The 14,819-nt window shown below is 59.2% G+C and overlaps 1 protein-coding gene across 4 annotated transcripts in view; it reads left to right on the top strand.

Annotated features, from left to right (window-relative positions):
- Positions 1-14,819, top strand: part of LOC116947340 (sodium/calcium exchanger 1-like) — a 214,683-nt gene that overhangs the window by 18,356 nt on the left and 181,508 nt on the right. For 3 of the 4 annotated variants that reach the window (XM_076070461.1, XM_076070460.1, XM_032962953.2), the window contains exon 2: positions 12,620-14,631. In XM_076070461.1, coding sequence (XP_075926576.1) covers positions 12,620-14,631 — 2,012 coding nt within the window. Of the gene's footprint in view, positions 1-11,137; positions 11,275-12,619; positions 14,632-14,819 lie in introns of those variants that run through there. The other variant, XM_076070462.1, reaches the window with a different exon arrangement.

The following is a 14,819-nucleotide window of genomic DNA, read 5'->3' as shown; positions in this document are numbered from 1 at the left end:
GGGCAGGGAAGTCTTACTAAGAGTCTCCAAATCTATTTACTCTCCGTTGCTGTTTTTTTAATCTATTTTTTTAATTTATTTTTTACACGACAAAAAAAATAACGTTCCAATGAAGTCGTAAATTTAGGACGCTCGTGTCACGTGACTGGTCAGCATGATTTTGGAATGCGACTCTGCGTCTGTGCGGTGGCGTGGTGATTCGTGCTCTGTGCCACATTACAATGCCGGTGAGCCGGCTTTGAATCTTGCTCATGCACTAGGATTGGCAGAGCGGCGGCGTCGTCTGACCTGAACCTATCCAGGGCCCCCTAGAGGTAGACTCAACCTCATATGAGTAGGTTTACATGTCGCAGCGTGCAAGCATCAGCAGTGGTGGAGACAGAGATGCCTGGGAATAATGCTGTCCACTCGTGTGCCTTGCCGCTCTCATCTTAATATGTGCTCGCTAACAGCATCTTCCCCTCCAGTATCCCCATCCACATTCCCTTGCTTCAATACAGTGAATGCTGCCGGATAATTATTGGTCGATGGACTAAACGACATGTGAATGCACGTACGGGAGACGGGGAGAACGGGGAGACACGGAACCGATGCGGCGGCGTGATCGGGGTGGGTGTTCGGGAGAGTTCTGTAAAATTGTGGGCTTGGCAGTGGGGGGTTAGGGGTGGCGATGGCTCATGACTCACCGCGCACCTCATTAAAGCGTCTGCCTGGCTGCTCCGGTGTTTGGCTGCTGGGGCCTCGGGCGTTTCCGCCGATAGCCCACGAGGACGCGATGGAGCGGCACTGGCGACATCGCCGCCGTTGCTTCTCTCGGGAGCCGGGCTGCAAACCGTCAGTCATACCCCCCCCATCCACCCCCACCCACCCCCACCCTCTCACAAACCCCCACCATCCCACCCCCCCCACATCCACCCCCACCCCATCCACCCCCACCCACCCCCACCCCATCCACCCCCACCCACCCCCACCCTCTCACCAACCCCCACCATCCCACCCCCCCCATCCACCCCCACCCTCTCACCAACCCCCACCATCCCACCCCCCCCATCCACTCCCCCCCCATCCACCCCCACCCACCCCCACCCTCTCACCAACCCCCACCATCCCACCCCCCCCATCCACCCCCACCCTCTCACCAACCCCCACCATCCCACCCCCCCCATCCACTCCCCCCCCATCCACCCCCACCCACCCCCACCCTCTCACCAACCCCCACCATCCCACCCCCCCATCCACTCCCCCCCCATCCACCCCCCACCCAGCCCCACCCTCTCACCAACCCCCACCCTCCCCCACCCAGCCCCACCCACCCCCACCCTCCCACCAACCCCCCCACCCTCCCCCACCCACCCCCACCCACCCCCACCCTCCCACCAACCCCCCCACTCTCCCCCACCCACCCCCACCCACCCAAAACCAACACCCCCCCCACCTTCCCCCCACCCACACCCCCACCCTCCCACCCACCTTCATCCACCCCCCCACATCCAACCACCACCCACACCCCCACCCACCCCCAACCCGCCCCCACACCCCCACCCACACCCCCCACCCACCCAACTACTCCTCCGCCCGCCCGCCCGCTACAGGGAGCTGATATTAACCCTCATTTGCGTATGCAGATGCTTCATTACTGCGCCGCACGTCGCCGCCACATTAAAAGCGGAGCGCGCTCCGATTGCGAGTCGCACGTGCGCACCCGGCTCGCGAGCGCAGTGGAAAAAATAATCCACACACGAGCCGAGCCACACATGGCGTGCCCCGGTCAGGCCAGCCACGAATCGTCACATTTGTAACGCGAGGATATGGTATGAATGTATGTGCACACGTGTATTTGTGTGTTTGGCGGTGTAGACTCGGCCTTCAATACGAACCTGGTGCGACGTGTATACATATGCCACCAGGGAGACTAAGGCGGACAGGCCCGTGTGCTGTGCTGGCCTTCATAGGTACCCGCTAACAGCACTTGCTCCAACAGTCTGTTAAGTCTACACGTGGGATCCTAGTTTTTGTAGCCGCGTGTCTATCCATCTACCGAAAAGTCGTAGGAGTGTGGAATTTAAAGTTGTGAACGCGAGATGAGATGCGCACCACCTCGGTTGCTCATTTGAGAAAAACTAACTTTGACTTAACTTTTATCTCCTTTGCATAGCAGTACTTGCCCGGCACCTACCCAGAACTAAGCAGTACCGACCAACGCAGTTACCTCCCTGGTGGAATGTACTTGTCTACCAACCCATCGACCCTTTTAACTGCATACTCATTCAAGCTGCTACCAAGCTACTAATCCACTCTCTAACCTATCTCCTCACTCACCTAACCTCATACCGTTCGGTCTACCCACTCACCCTCTTACATACCCACACATCCACCCCGTACTTGTCTGCCTACCCGCTCGTATACCATCCTACCAATTACCTCAGCAGTACCTAATGCCTTCCTGCCTATCAATGAGGTTCTTCAAATAATATGATGTTTTATTTAATATTTTTTTGTAAAGCTCCCTAGGATGTTCTGCATGAATAATGTCTCACGGAAGTACATCGTATTGTTATTCTATCGTATTTGCAACTCAATTAACCATTTAAAGATGAAACTCATTATTTGGCGATGCTGCTACAGCATTGGCAGTGGTGCACGAACCAACCTCCACATATCCACCAACGACACCGTGACCTTAAAAGGAAAACAATTATGTACACGTATCATCGGCGACGTTTCGGGCAATGGCTCTTCCTCGTCGTATTCTTCTTCTTCGCCGCCCTCTCGTGGCTAGCAGACCTCGACATCGGCATCTAGCTCCGGAGCGTTGCCGCCGTGCCCAATAACAGCACGGCGAGAGGGGGGCCAATCGAGCGTCACGAGTGGATAATCGTCAGGGTCGGAGACGCCACTCGACTCCGTGGGGCTTGGCGAGAATTGAACTTGAAAAGACAAATGTCGCTTGCAGATTGGCCATTCTCAGAAAGAGCGCGCCTCGCTCCCCGACCAAACCCCTTGTGATTTCCATAAGAGGTTTTTTTTTTTGGGGGGGGGGGAGTAGCATCCACGGCGAGCGGAGTGCGCTCGCCATGGACTACGCAGCAGGGACATGGACGCATCGAAATAAATAATTTAAACATGCACTCCCTTCTGGCAAATATCGACTGCGTGCGCAGAGACACGAGAGCCTCGGTGTTGAGACACCTCAAAGGGCTTAATTGGTTTAGAGCTTCAGACGCGCTCTGTACGTGTGCGCGCTGTTGTTGTCATTATCATCTTGGTTCATCTTTTGTTGGCAAATCTCTCGTGTGGATCCGTGCGTGGGAGAGGAGTGTGAGCAGCAGTTGAGTAGAATAAATGATGAGTTAAAAAATGCAGTTTTTTTACATCGATGCGGCGACGTTACAGTATTAACAACCCATCCAGCTGCCGCTCACAATGTATGTGTGTATACTGAACTTCTTCTGCGCCGTCACGTAGCCAACCGTGCACATCGGAGCTGCGGGAAAGTCCACTCCATCCATCTCGGATGGCGACAGATTGTTGGGGGGGGGAGGGTATTCAACAGGCAGTGGATAGATCATGGCTGATGATGTTAGCGATTGTTGTTATTGTTGTTGTCGTTTATAAACCATTTTTTTTACGTCCGTGGTTATTCACTCGCTGACCGGCGAATAACCCGGTGGTGTGCGAGCATAATTTATACCTGTAATGGTAATTAGATGTCTGCGTTTTAATATTGGAATTCGTAATTTATGAGTGAGCCCCGTGTAAGGCGTCTGCCACGGTTAACTCCATAATCGCGTCCGCAGCTGACAGACATCGACAAGCACAGGGACATGGCGTGTACGTTTTTTAAAACAACGATGCGAAAACAAGGCACTCGCCTACCGATTGTTTACTTTCACAACCCGACTAGTTTAGCTTGTGTTTGTGTGTGTGTGTAAACACGTGCTGACAGTGGATGCGTGGGAAGGTGGAGGTCGTGGTGGCGTTTTGCGCTGTGAACTCGGCTATCCGAGTTCAATTCCTGGTCGCGGCTAACATCTGTATGTATATTCCTATCCGTTCGCGGGTTGTCTTCCACCAACGCACGCCGAGCAGTGTGGTGAAGCATGGTCAAACGACCCCCACGACCCGCATGGCGTGGGGAGGGCCTTCATCTAGCTGTGGATCGACACGGATCTCCACAGTTTTATTATATTAATACGTGAATATAATCTAGGACCTTCAATGTTCTCCTGCGGTTAACTTACATTTCGTTGATTTAATAACGGACGTCCTTAGCAAAAAACCCAGACGGCTAATACGTTCTAACGTAATTCATAAATCAATTGCCATTCGAAAATGAATTTGCGCATCGTGTGCTGTACACAAATTGCACACCCTTGAATTCCACGTGCACGATTTATGTGCTTGCATCGCCCCTTACTGGACATCTGTGACAAAGAGCTTTAGAGCTCATCGGGTTCCTCCACCTGGTCTACATAGATATTCCGATTCTGTAAGAATTGGTTGCAATCAATGAATCGACGTTGCGTCACTAGGCGTCTAACGTGCGCACGGGACTGCCCGCGCGCGCTCGCGCTCGCTCGGAGTGGATTGACACTGCATTCGAGACGTGCAAAAACAAAAGCAATTCTCCTCCGTGAGACAATGGAATGGACTGCGCTGGACAACGATGGTAATGGGCTCGCGTGCTGCAACTCGATGGGCTCGGTCTGGGCGGGATTCTCCACCCCACAACCTCCCCCCCATCCCAAGTGGCTTCTTCCACAGACGTCACGAAAAAAAAAACCGGCTCCGGAATGCATTTGCCTCATCCAATTGCCCTTCCGCTGATAAATGTTAAATTGTTGACGCGTCGGTCAGGCAGGGTCGCATTATAGCCCAACGCCTTTCCCATACATGCCACGGACGACGGCCATGAGGCTTCTACGTAGGCGAATGCAGGAAAATGCGTTGATGTACTGTACTATCTTCCAACGTGAATGTTCTTCGGGCTTCACCAATCTGCTCCCCGCCTTTAGGCGACTTTGCAAACGACACATTTACGTAACAGGTTGGACGGTGCTCCCTGCACCTCGTGCCGGACATGGACAGCTGCCCCTGGGGTGCCCTTGGCTGGCATGCAGCAGAGCATTGCGACTGTTGACATGAGAATTGATGTTAGCCGCTTTAAGTTGCTGAGTCCTTGAACTGCCCTATGAATGCAAACCCTGATCCGCACTTACACATTTGCATTCGGATACGAATGTCTATATTTGGGCGTTATATGTGTTATGGTGTAAATGACGACACGGAGGGCAGACGTTGTCGGGGCTGACACCAACAGTTTATTAAGGGCTGTCGCCTAGCTTTTGGGGAAGGGCTAACACAGGACTTGGTGGTTAAGCGAAATCTCCCCAGGGGAAAGCTACTGGGAACCCCTACGCCCCCCCAGGCTAACGGGCTCTCCCCACAGCGCTGACCAACTCGGCCAGCCGGGTCAAGTAGAACCCCTACCCTCGGTCCCCACTTCCCTACCGCTCACGACCCCGGCTCCTCGCGAAGACCCTGAACACGTCACGGGTCCTCCCCGAGGGGACATGACGTCACTCCTCCCGAGGCGAGTGTGACATTCCGTCACCCCTCTACTCCTCAACATCACCCCCCCCCCCCGTAAAAAAGAAACTCAGCCGACACGGCTGAAACTACTCCGTGAGCGGTGCCCCCCCCCCCTTTTCGAGAACCAACAATACACAACGAACGTAACACAATGAATGCAACCCCCAGAACCTAGAAGCTTGACTGGCTGCTAGAAACAGAACATTAGGGCACGCCGGTACAAGCCAAAGTCAGGGCATAGACGCCACCCGGAACGGCAAGTGGCGATAAGGGCGGGATGGAAGAAGACGGCATCGCCGTCCTTTAGCATGGCGTCAGCCGCCGGAGCCGGTGTTGCACCGTCCCGCCGCGGCCCAGATGGACCCTGGCCAGGACAAGGCGCCGTAGGTGACGCCACCGGCGGCGGTGCAGCCGGCGCCTCCACCGTCGGGCCACTGTCCCCCGCGGCGGCCGTTTCCGCAACCGGCGGGATCAACGGCGGTAGCTCTGGGGACACACAGGAGGGCAAGGCGACAGTAACATCCCCCCGCCCCCAGGACCCGGCCCGTCGGACGCCTCCACCGCCGGCCGTCCCGGAATTGGGGATGAATCAGGGAAGGCGGGCGGCACCACCCGCTTGAGCCGCGATGGGTGCACGGTCCAGTGATGCCGGCCCAACCGGATGCAGACACACTGAGGCCATCGGACCATCACTACCTCGACAGGGCCCTGCCATGGCCGATGTAGTTTAGGGGACGTGCCTACCGGCACCTAAGGGCAGTGCAGCCACGCCAACTGGCCCTTTTTCCACGGCAGCCCAAAGGCCTGATGTTTAGGCAAGCGCTCCGTGGCCGCCTGCCGGCTGGCCGAATTTTCTAAAGCTGCCTGCCGCGCTTCGCACAGCCGATCCAGCGCGATTTTCATCGGAAGGGGAACGGATAACCCCTTCTTGACTGTGCCAAGGTCCAATTGCACCGGGGGCTCGGGCTCCCTCCCGTACATATGGAAAAAGGGGGAGAACCCCGTCGAGGCATGAGGAGCCAGTCTGTACGCGGCCAACACCCCCGGGATGAACAGGTCCCAGTCCGATTGGGACGAGCTCACGTGATGACACAACATGGACGTGAGGGTGCGGTTCAATCGTTCTACCATCCCGTCGGACTGGGGATGGTAGGGCGAGGTGCGGACCTTCTTCGTCCCAAGGAGGTCACAGACCTCCTTGAGTAAACGGGAAGAAAAATTCCGCCCCTGATCAGTTAAGAGCTGTTCTGGTACCCCCTTATCGAGAACATACCCCTGAACGAATGCCTCCATGATGGACGAGGCCGATTGGTCCACCAGGGGCCTTGCCATGGGCCAACGTGTGAAGTATTCCACCCCCACCAAGAGGTATTTGTGTCCCCGTTGGGATGTAGGGAATGGTCCCAAAATATCAAGTGCCACGAGCTCATTTACACGAGAAACCCGGATGGACTGCAGCGGGGCCCGATCCTGACCCACTGGGGCCTTCCTCCGCACACAGTCATGGCAACCCTTCAAAATCAGCGCCACATCATCCTCCACGCCCGGCCAATAGTAGTCCCGTTTAAGGGTCAAGAGGGTCTTGTGGTAGCCGAGGTGCATAAGCTTCTCGTGAATGGCTCGGGTCAATTTACCTCGTAAGCCGATGGGCACCACCACACAATATCGTTCCAATTGAGCATCCCAACGCACGAGGAGCCCGTCATGCATGGCGACCATCGGGCCAGCCGACGGAGCCGAGCTCCGGGCCTTAGACCCAACCCGGCGTCGCAGCCGCAGCAAAGAGGAATCCTCCATCTGCATCTGGGACCATACCTCCCGGGGGAGTCCCAGACCAAAATCCCCAGGCAACGCCCCACCCGGAGAGGGCGCCGCCTCGGCCGATGCAACCAACTGGGCCGCGGTATCCACTGGGGCCTTACAGCGGCCGAAACCCAGGGCGCAGACGCACTCGCCCACCGGGGGCCGCCTGGAAAGGCTGTCCGCATTCCCATGCAGAGTCCCCTTCCTGTGGATGACATCGAAGGGGTACTCCTGGAGAACCTCGAGCCAGCGTTACAGCTGACCCGAGGGCTGGTCAATTTGGAGGGAATATTGCAGGGCTGCATGGTCGGTCCGGACGGTAAACCGGCGACCATACAGATATGGCCTGTACAATTGGACGAAGAAAACAATGGCCAGCAGCTCCCTCCTGGTCACACATTACCGCTGCTCAGTGGGGGACAAAACGCGGCTACCATAGGCCACCACCCGCTCTACCCCATCGACAACCTGAGCCAGGACAGCCCCAATGCCCGTGTCACTGGCGTCGGTGTCGAGGAGGAACGGCCGGGAGATATCCGGGTACCCCAAGGGCGGCGCATCTGCTAAGGCTGTGCGAAGCGCCGCAAAAGTGGCCTCCTCCTCCTTCCCCCAGCGAAATTTCTGTCCCTTGACAGAGAGTGCATGTAGTGGCTTTGCAATAGTGGCAAAATCGCGGACGAACCGGCGATAGTACGATGCGAAGCCCACAAAGCTACGCACCTCAGCGACAGATGTAGGAGTCGGCCACGTCCGGACACAAGCAGTCTTTTCCGGATCCGTGGCCACACCTGACGCACTAACAATGTGGCCCAAATACTTCACCGATGGTTGCAGCAGGTGGCACTTCTGAGGTTTGAATTTTAAGCCCGCAGTGCGCACTTTGGCGAACACCGCCTCCAACCGCTGCAAGTGTTCGTCAAACGTATGTCCAAAAACGATAACGTCGTCCAAGTAAATCAATAAGACTCCCACTGCAGCCCCGCCAAGACCAATTCCATGAGGCGCTGAAAGGTGGCCGGGGCCGAATGAAGACCCATAGGGAGCCGATTGAATTGGAACAGCCCCTGGGGTGTGCGGAACGCGGTCTTTGGCCTGGACGCCTCATCCAATGGTAACTGCCAAAAGCCCGAAAGCAAATCGAGGGTCGAAAAGAACCGCGCACCCGAGAGGGCGTCGAGGGAATCGTCCATGCGAGGCAAGGGATATGCATCGGCCACTGAAATCTTGTTCAATTTATGGAAGTCGACGCAGAAGCGGAGACTCCCATCCCGTTTCTTGACTAGCACGATGGGGGCTCCCCAAGGGCTAGTGGAAGGAGAGGTAATGTCTGCCGCCAACATGTCATTAACTGCGGAGCGGACATTATCCTTTTCTGCTGGGCTAAAACGGTGTGAATTCAGTCGAATAGGGGCCGAGCCGTCCGTGTCGATATGATGTTCCAGGAGAGTGGTACGGCCCAAATCGAATTTGCTCTGGCTGAACACATCGGCGAATCTGACGATGAGATTGCGGAGCCGCTGGCGCTCCTGGGAGGACAAGGAGGCGTTCTCAATGCACAACGCATCAATCCATGATGCATCGCCCCCCCCCCCCCCCCCCCCACGGGCAGTACTCCCGCCACCACCCCTCCCGGCGGCTCAAGGATGCCGGGAGGAGGGCCTGGGGTGGCATGCGCCAACACAGCACCAACAGGGACGGCGATCGGCGCAGGCCCCGAATTTAGGACCTGCAAAAAAAGTTCCTGGCCCGCAGCCACGGCTGTGAAAGCGCCCACCAGCCCGTCGAATCTCGCAAAATAATTGGAAGGAGACAGGAGGATGCCTGCCTCCGGGGACTGCAACGTCAACGGCGTGCGCAGCCTGAGGGGAAGCAGGATCTGCGACCCGGGTGGAACCGTCACGGATTTTGTGGTCATAGCCCGTACACTGGCGGCCAGGGGAGCTACGACAGAGGGGGACTGCAGGAAATGTAGCCAGTCTCCCAACGGCATCTCCACACACCCCTGGTCGACCAGGATCCGAACGGGCATTCTGGCCAAAAAATCGGTGCCTAATAGGCACGGTACGGCCAGAGTCCTAGAGACCAACACAGGTCCCCGCAACACGATCTCCCCGATCGCCACAGACGCGACGACATGACCCAAAATACCGAGGCTACTCCCGTTGGCAGCCACGCATGCACACTGTGCGGCAGCGACCGGAAAACGGCCTCGGACACAATGGTGGCGGACGCCCCCGTGTCCACCAGGATCCTCACGTCGACCCCCTGCACGCGCCCCACCACGGCCGAGGACCCGACAGCGGCGGCCACCACGCGATGCGCGAGGGCCCGCCACTGGCGAGTCCCTCTGGGCCACCCGATCGTCGAGCGCACCCCCGTGTGCCCCGAACCGGACCCCCCAGAGATGGGCCCATGAAGATGGACCCTAACCCTACGAGATGCCTGAGGTGGAGAGAGCGGCCGTGCGATGGATGCGTCGCGACTTGCCTGTTGCCCGGGAGGCTCCGCTGCTGGAGGGACGCCCGCAGGAGGAGAGGCCATGGAGAAGGCCCCGGGCTCGTTGTTGCACCCCCTCTCAAAGTGGCCCACCTGGCCACAACGAAAGCAGGTGGCCCGCCCCAGGCCTGCGAACGGTGAGGTCCTGCCCGCCCCGGCCCCCCTGGCCTGCGAGCATATCTACCATCCCCGCGGCGGCCTATGGCCGCCACAGCCACGAGGGCGTCCTCCCCGCTGGGCGGCGCCACCGCTGGCGGCGCTGGGGCACCCACGCACGCCACCATCGCTGGAGGCCGACGCAGCGTGAGATAGGCTTGAATATTTTGCGCGACGGTCAGCGAAGTGGCCTTTGGCTCCTGCCCCGATGGACATCACAATCCCCAGCTCCTCTGCGAGGACCAGCAGCCTCTCCAGGACCAGGGAGTCCAACGCAGTCCCTTCCACGTGGGGATATGCAGCCCGAGCCAATGCAAGGAGGGAGCAGCGGAATGCAAGAGGCGATTCCCCCTCCATCCTGCGGCGCGCGGTGAACTTGAGGCGTGCTTCGTATGGTGGCTCGAACACCTCGGCCATCTGCAGGTAGGCCGACTGTAGCGTCGCCTTCGCCGCCGGTGGGATGTTCAAATAGGTGTGCAGTGCCCTAGCGTCCAAGCATGTGGGCAGTGCGAGCAGCGCCTCCTCTTCCGGCCAGCGCACGGACCGACAGGCCGCATCAAACCAGGCCTGGAAATCCAGCCAGTCCCCCTTCGTGGACACGAACGGCGCCACAGGGGGCAGCCGACCCATCCCCCGGCCCATACTCACCCACAGCAGCGATCGCTGGTGTCGCCGCGGCCGCAGCTGCCTCGCCCGGACCCGGGGCCCCGGCTGGCTGCAAGCATATTGCCCCCCGCCCCGCAACTGCCACCTCCCCTGCCGCCTCCCCCGCCGCCCCGGCTCGCAGCGAGTCCGCAGCGCCATCGGCGGCGACGTGTGGAGTGGCAGCGCGTATGGGCGATGCCATGACAGGTGTCATGGCAGCGACCTGTGGCGTCATGTAATTAATGGTGGCAGCCGGCGGCGTCGCAGAAAAAATGGCGGCACCCTGTCCTGGTGCGGCGGTTGGTGAATTGGCGCCAACCGGGAGTTCGGCGGGAAACGCGGCCTCGGCAACGTCGTGACGGCCGTGCCCCCCATCGCCCCCTGCGTGTGTGCGCACCCCCACCTCGAGCAGCTCCATCTGGGCAGCTACGCCCCACCACACGTCAGCTGGCGGCGCCACAGCTCCCCCAGCCGCCACCTCCCCCGGCTCCAGCCGGGCCACCTCCAAGGGGCATGTATCCGGGGCCCCGACCTCCGGGATCTTCGCCAGGGCCGCGTCACCGTCTTCCTCTTCGTGCGCCGGTACACCAGGCGCGGTCTTCCGTCTCGCGCCAGATTTGGACATGGTCGCGAGCACGGAAGCCACTTCTGACATCAGTTGTTATGGTGTAAATGACGACACGGAGGGCAGACGTTGTCGGGGCTGACGCCAACAGTTTATTAAGGGCTGTCGCCTAGCTTTTGGGAAAGGCTAACACAGGACTTGGTGGTTGAGCTAAATCTCCCCAGGGGAAAGCTACTGGGAACCCCTACGCCCCCCCCCAGGCTAACGGGCTCTCCCCACAGCGCTGACCAACTCGGCCAGCCGGGTCAAGTAGCCCCCCTACCCTCGGTCCCCACTTCCCTACCGCTCACGACCCCGGCTCCTCGCGAAGACCCCGAACACGTCACGGGTCCTCCCTCAAAAACCCCGAGGGGACATGATGTCACTCCTCCCGAGGCGAGTGTGACATTCCGTCACCCCTCTACTCCTCAACATATGTAACACATTTGTAATGCAGGGGCGATGGCATCGCTTCTTGTTGCATAGAGTTGGTTGCGGTTCTGATATGGCAGGCCGCCCTAGTTAATGCCCCGGGCGTATTCACCTCAACAATACACGACCTCCGTCTACTTCACAGTGGACATTAAAGATCCCCTGACGTCACTCGGAGAATAGTCAGCCATTGTGTGCCGGCGCATCATGGTCCAAAATTCGTCGGCTTCAAAACATTACCCGCAAATTACTCAATCGGGATTATGCAAACTGTGGCAGCGAACATCGTTCTCCCCCTGCTGCTTGCAGGGGTCGGTGCCGAGTCGCGTTGCACCACACAGGGACAGCTGCCACTGGGGGTGCCCTTTCAAAAATGTGTTGGGATGCGAGTCGCTTGTCGAGTGCAGTTCTGCCGAGACTTCCCTGGATGCAAAAGGGGTGCCCCTATCAAAAAACTAAAATTGGCAATGATTACCACGGTGTTACCATCCCAAAGTAACTATTACCATTCAATTATTCAACTATTTATTTTGCCGGGTAAGGCCCACCGAGCTGCATAATTTTTTTTCAGAAGCGATCTGGTTATCACGAATGAGAGGTCATCGAAGTGGCTTATCGCGTGGAAATATATATAGCAGCAAAACACTCTAAACGCGTGATGTTGATTCTAAACGTGGCGGTGAAAAACCGGAGGACCTGGAGAAAAATCCACACAACCACGTGGAGAGACGCAAACTCGAAATATACAGCAGGCGTCAGGGTCGGGACTGAACCCACGACCTCCTGTATACCAGGCGAGGTAGTTAGCATCTCACCGCCGCGGCACCAACATTGCACCTCAATGTACCTCTCCTCTAACCGGCGGATCCCCAAACCCTGACCCCCCCACAGTTCCCTGCTGCCCGAGCCGCTCCCACCGTCCTGGACCCCCGAGAGCGAAGCGACGCGCGGCGACAGCGGCGGCAGCGGCAGCAGCGGCGACAGCGGCGTGACTACGACGCCCCCTCCGCCCACGCCCGCACTCGCATGGCTCCGCCGGCGTTCCGGCCGCGGCTGCCGCCGATGCTGCTGCTGTCACCTCCGCTGGCGGCGGCCGTGCTGGCATCGCTGCTGTGCCGCGCGGAGGCCGGATCGGTGCTCGAGCCGGGTGGAAGCGGCGGCAGCGGCGGCTCGCCGGCCAACGGCACGTGCGGCGGCTCCTACAAGTGCAAGGAGGGCATCCTGCTGCCCATCTGGTTCCCGGAGAACCCGTCGCTGGGCGACAAGGTGGCGCGTGCCATCGTCTACTTCGTGGCGCTCGTCTACATGTTCCTGGGCGTGTCGATCATCGCCGACCGCTTCATGGCGTCGATCGAGGTGATTACATCGCAGGAGCGCGAGGTCATCATCCGCCGGGCCAACGGGGAGACGACTCGCGCCACGGTGCGAGTGTGGAACGAGACGGTCTCCAACCTGACGCTCATGGCTCTCGGCTCGTCGGCGCCCGAGATTCTGCTCTCCATCATTGAGGTCGTTGGCCACGAGTTCAAGGCGGGCGAGCTGGGCCCCAGCACCATCGTGGGCAGCGCTGCCTTCAACATGTTCGTCATCATCGGCCTGTGCGTGTATGTCATCCCCGACGGCGAGTCGCGCAAGATCAAGCACCTGCGCGTGTTCTTCGTGACAGCCACGTGGAGCATCTTCGCCTACATCTGGCTCTACTTGATCCTGGCGGTCATCTCACCAGGCATCGTTGAAGTGTGGGAGAGCCTCGTCACCCTCATGTTCTTCCCCGTGTGCGTGATGTTAGCGTGGGTCGCCGACCGCCGGCTGCTCTTCTACAAGTACATGTACAAGAAGTACCGCACCAAGCGGCACGGCATCATCATCGAGACGGAGGGCGAGCGGCCCAAGGCCGGCATCGAGATGGATGGCAAGGTGATCGGCTCGGGCGGTGGCGGCAGCGGCGGCAGCGGCGGCGGTGGAGACGACTCGACGGTGGATGGCGGCGCGCTGGTGCTGCCCGAGTCGAACGACGCGGACGAGAGCCGCCGCGAGATGATTCGGATCCTCAAGGAGCTGAAGCAGAAGTACCCCGAGAAGGACATGGACCAGCTGGTGGAGATGGCCAACTACCAGGCGCTGATCCAGCAGCAGAAGAGCCGCGCCTTCTACCGCATCCAGGCGACGCGCATGATGACGGGCTCTGGCAACATCCTGAAGAAGCACGCGGCCGACCAGGCGCGCAGGGCCTCGAGCCTGCACAGCGTGTCGGTGGCCGAGCAGACGGACGAGCACACCACCAAGATCCACTACGAGCCGTGCTCGTACATCTGCCTGGAGAACTGCGGCTCGTGCGCGCTGAGCGTCGTGCGGCGGGACGGCGACCTCGCCAACGTCGTGTACGTCCGCTACAAGACGGAGGACGGCACGGCGAAGGCCGGCTCGGACTACGAGTACAGCGAGGGCACGCTGGTCTTCAAGGCCGGCGAGACGCAGAAGGAGATCAACGTGGGCATCATCGACGACGACATCTTTGAGGAGGACGAGCACTTCTTCGTGCGCCTCTACGACGTCCACGTGAGCCCTGCCCTCGACTCGACCTTCGAGCAGAACCACGGCGGGTTGGCGGGCGTCGGCGCGGCGACGGCGGCGGCGGCGTTCCCCGCCGTGCGGCTCGTGCCGCCCTACGTGGCGACGGTGACCATCTTCGACGACGACCACGCCGGCATCTTCACGTTCGAGGACAAGATGGCGCACGTGAGCGAGAGCGTGGGCATCATGGAGGTGCGGGTGCTGCGTACGTCGGGTGCTCGCGGCACCGTCGTGGTGCCCTACAAGACGGTGGAGGGCACGGCCAAGGGCAGCGGCGAGGACTTTGAGGATACGTACGGCGAGCTGGAGTTCCAGAACGACGAGACCATGTAAGTGGCGGACTTTCCCCCCCCCCCCTCCCACCCCTGTTTTTGTTGTTGTTATTTAGTGGTCTCTCTCTCTCTCTGTGTCTCCCTCTGTCTCGCTTCTAAATGTCCCTTGCCGTGTTGATCTCTGCGGACGGGGTTGGCCCGGAGGGACGAAGGTCAAAGTTCGCGCGAGGGTCGAGGAGGTGGCT

This window comes from Petromyzon marinus, chromosome 29 (assembly GCF_048934315.1).
Source record: "Petromyzon marinus isolate PM22_M1 ecotype Great Lakes invasive population chromosome 29, UKy_Petmar_22M1.pri1.0, whole genome shotgun sequence".
Taxonomy (NCBI): domain Eukaryota; kingdom Metazoa; phylum Chordata; class Hyperoartia; order Petromyzontiformes; family Petromyzontidae; genus Petromyzon; species Petromyzon marinus.
Note: the sequence above shows the minus strand (reverse complement) of the source record. Positions and strands in the feature narration are given on the sequence as shown.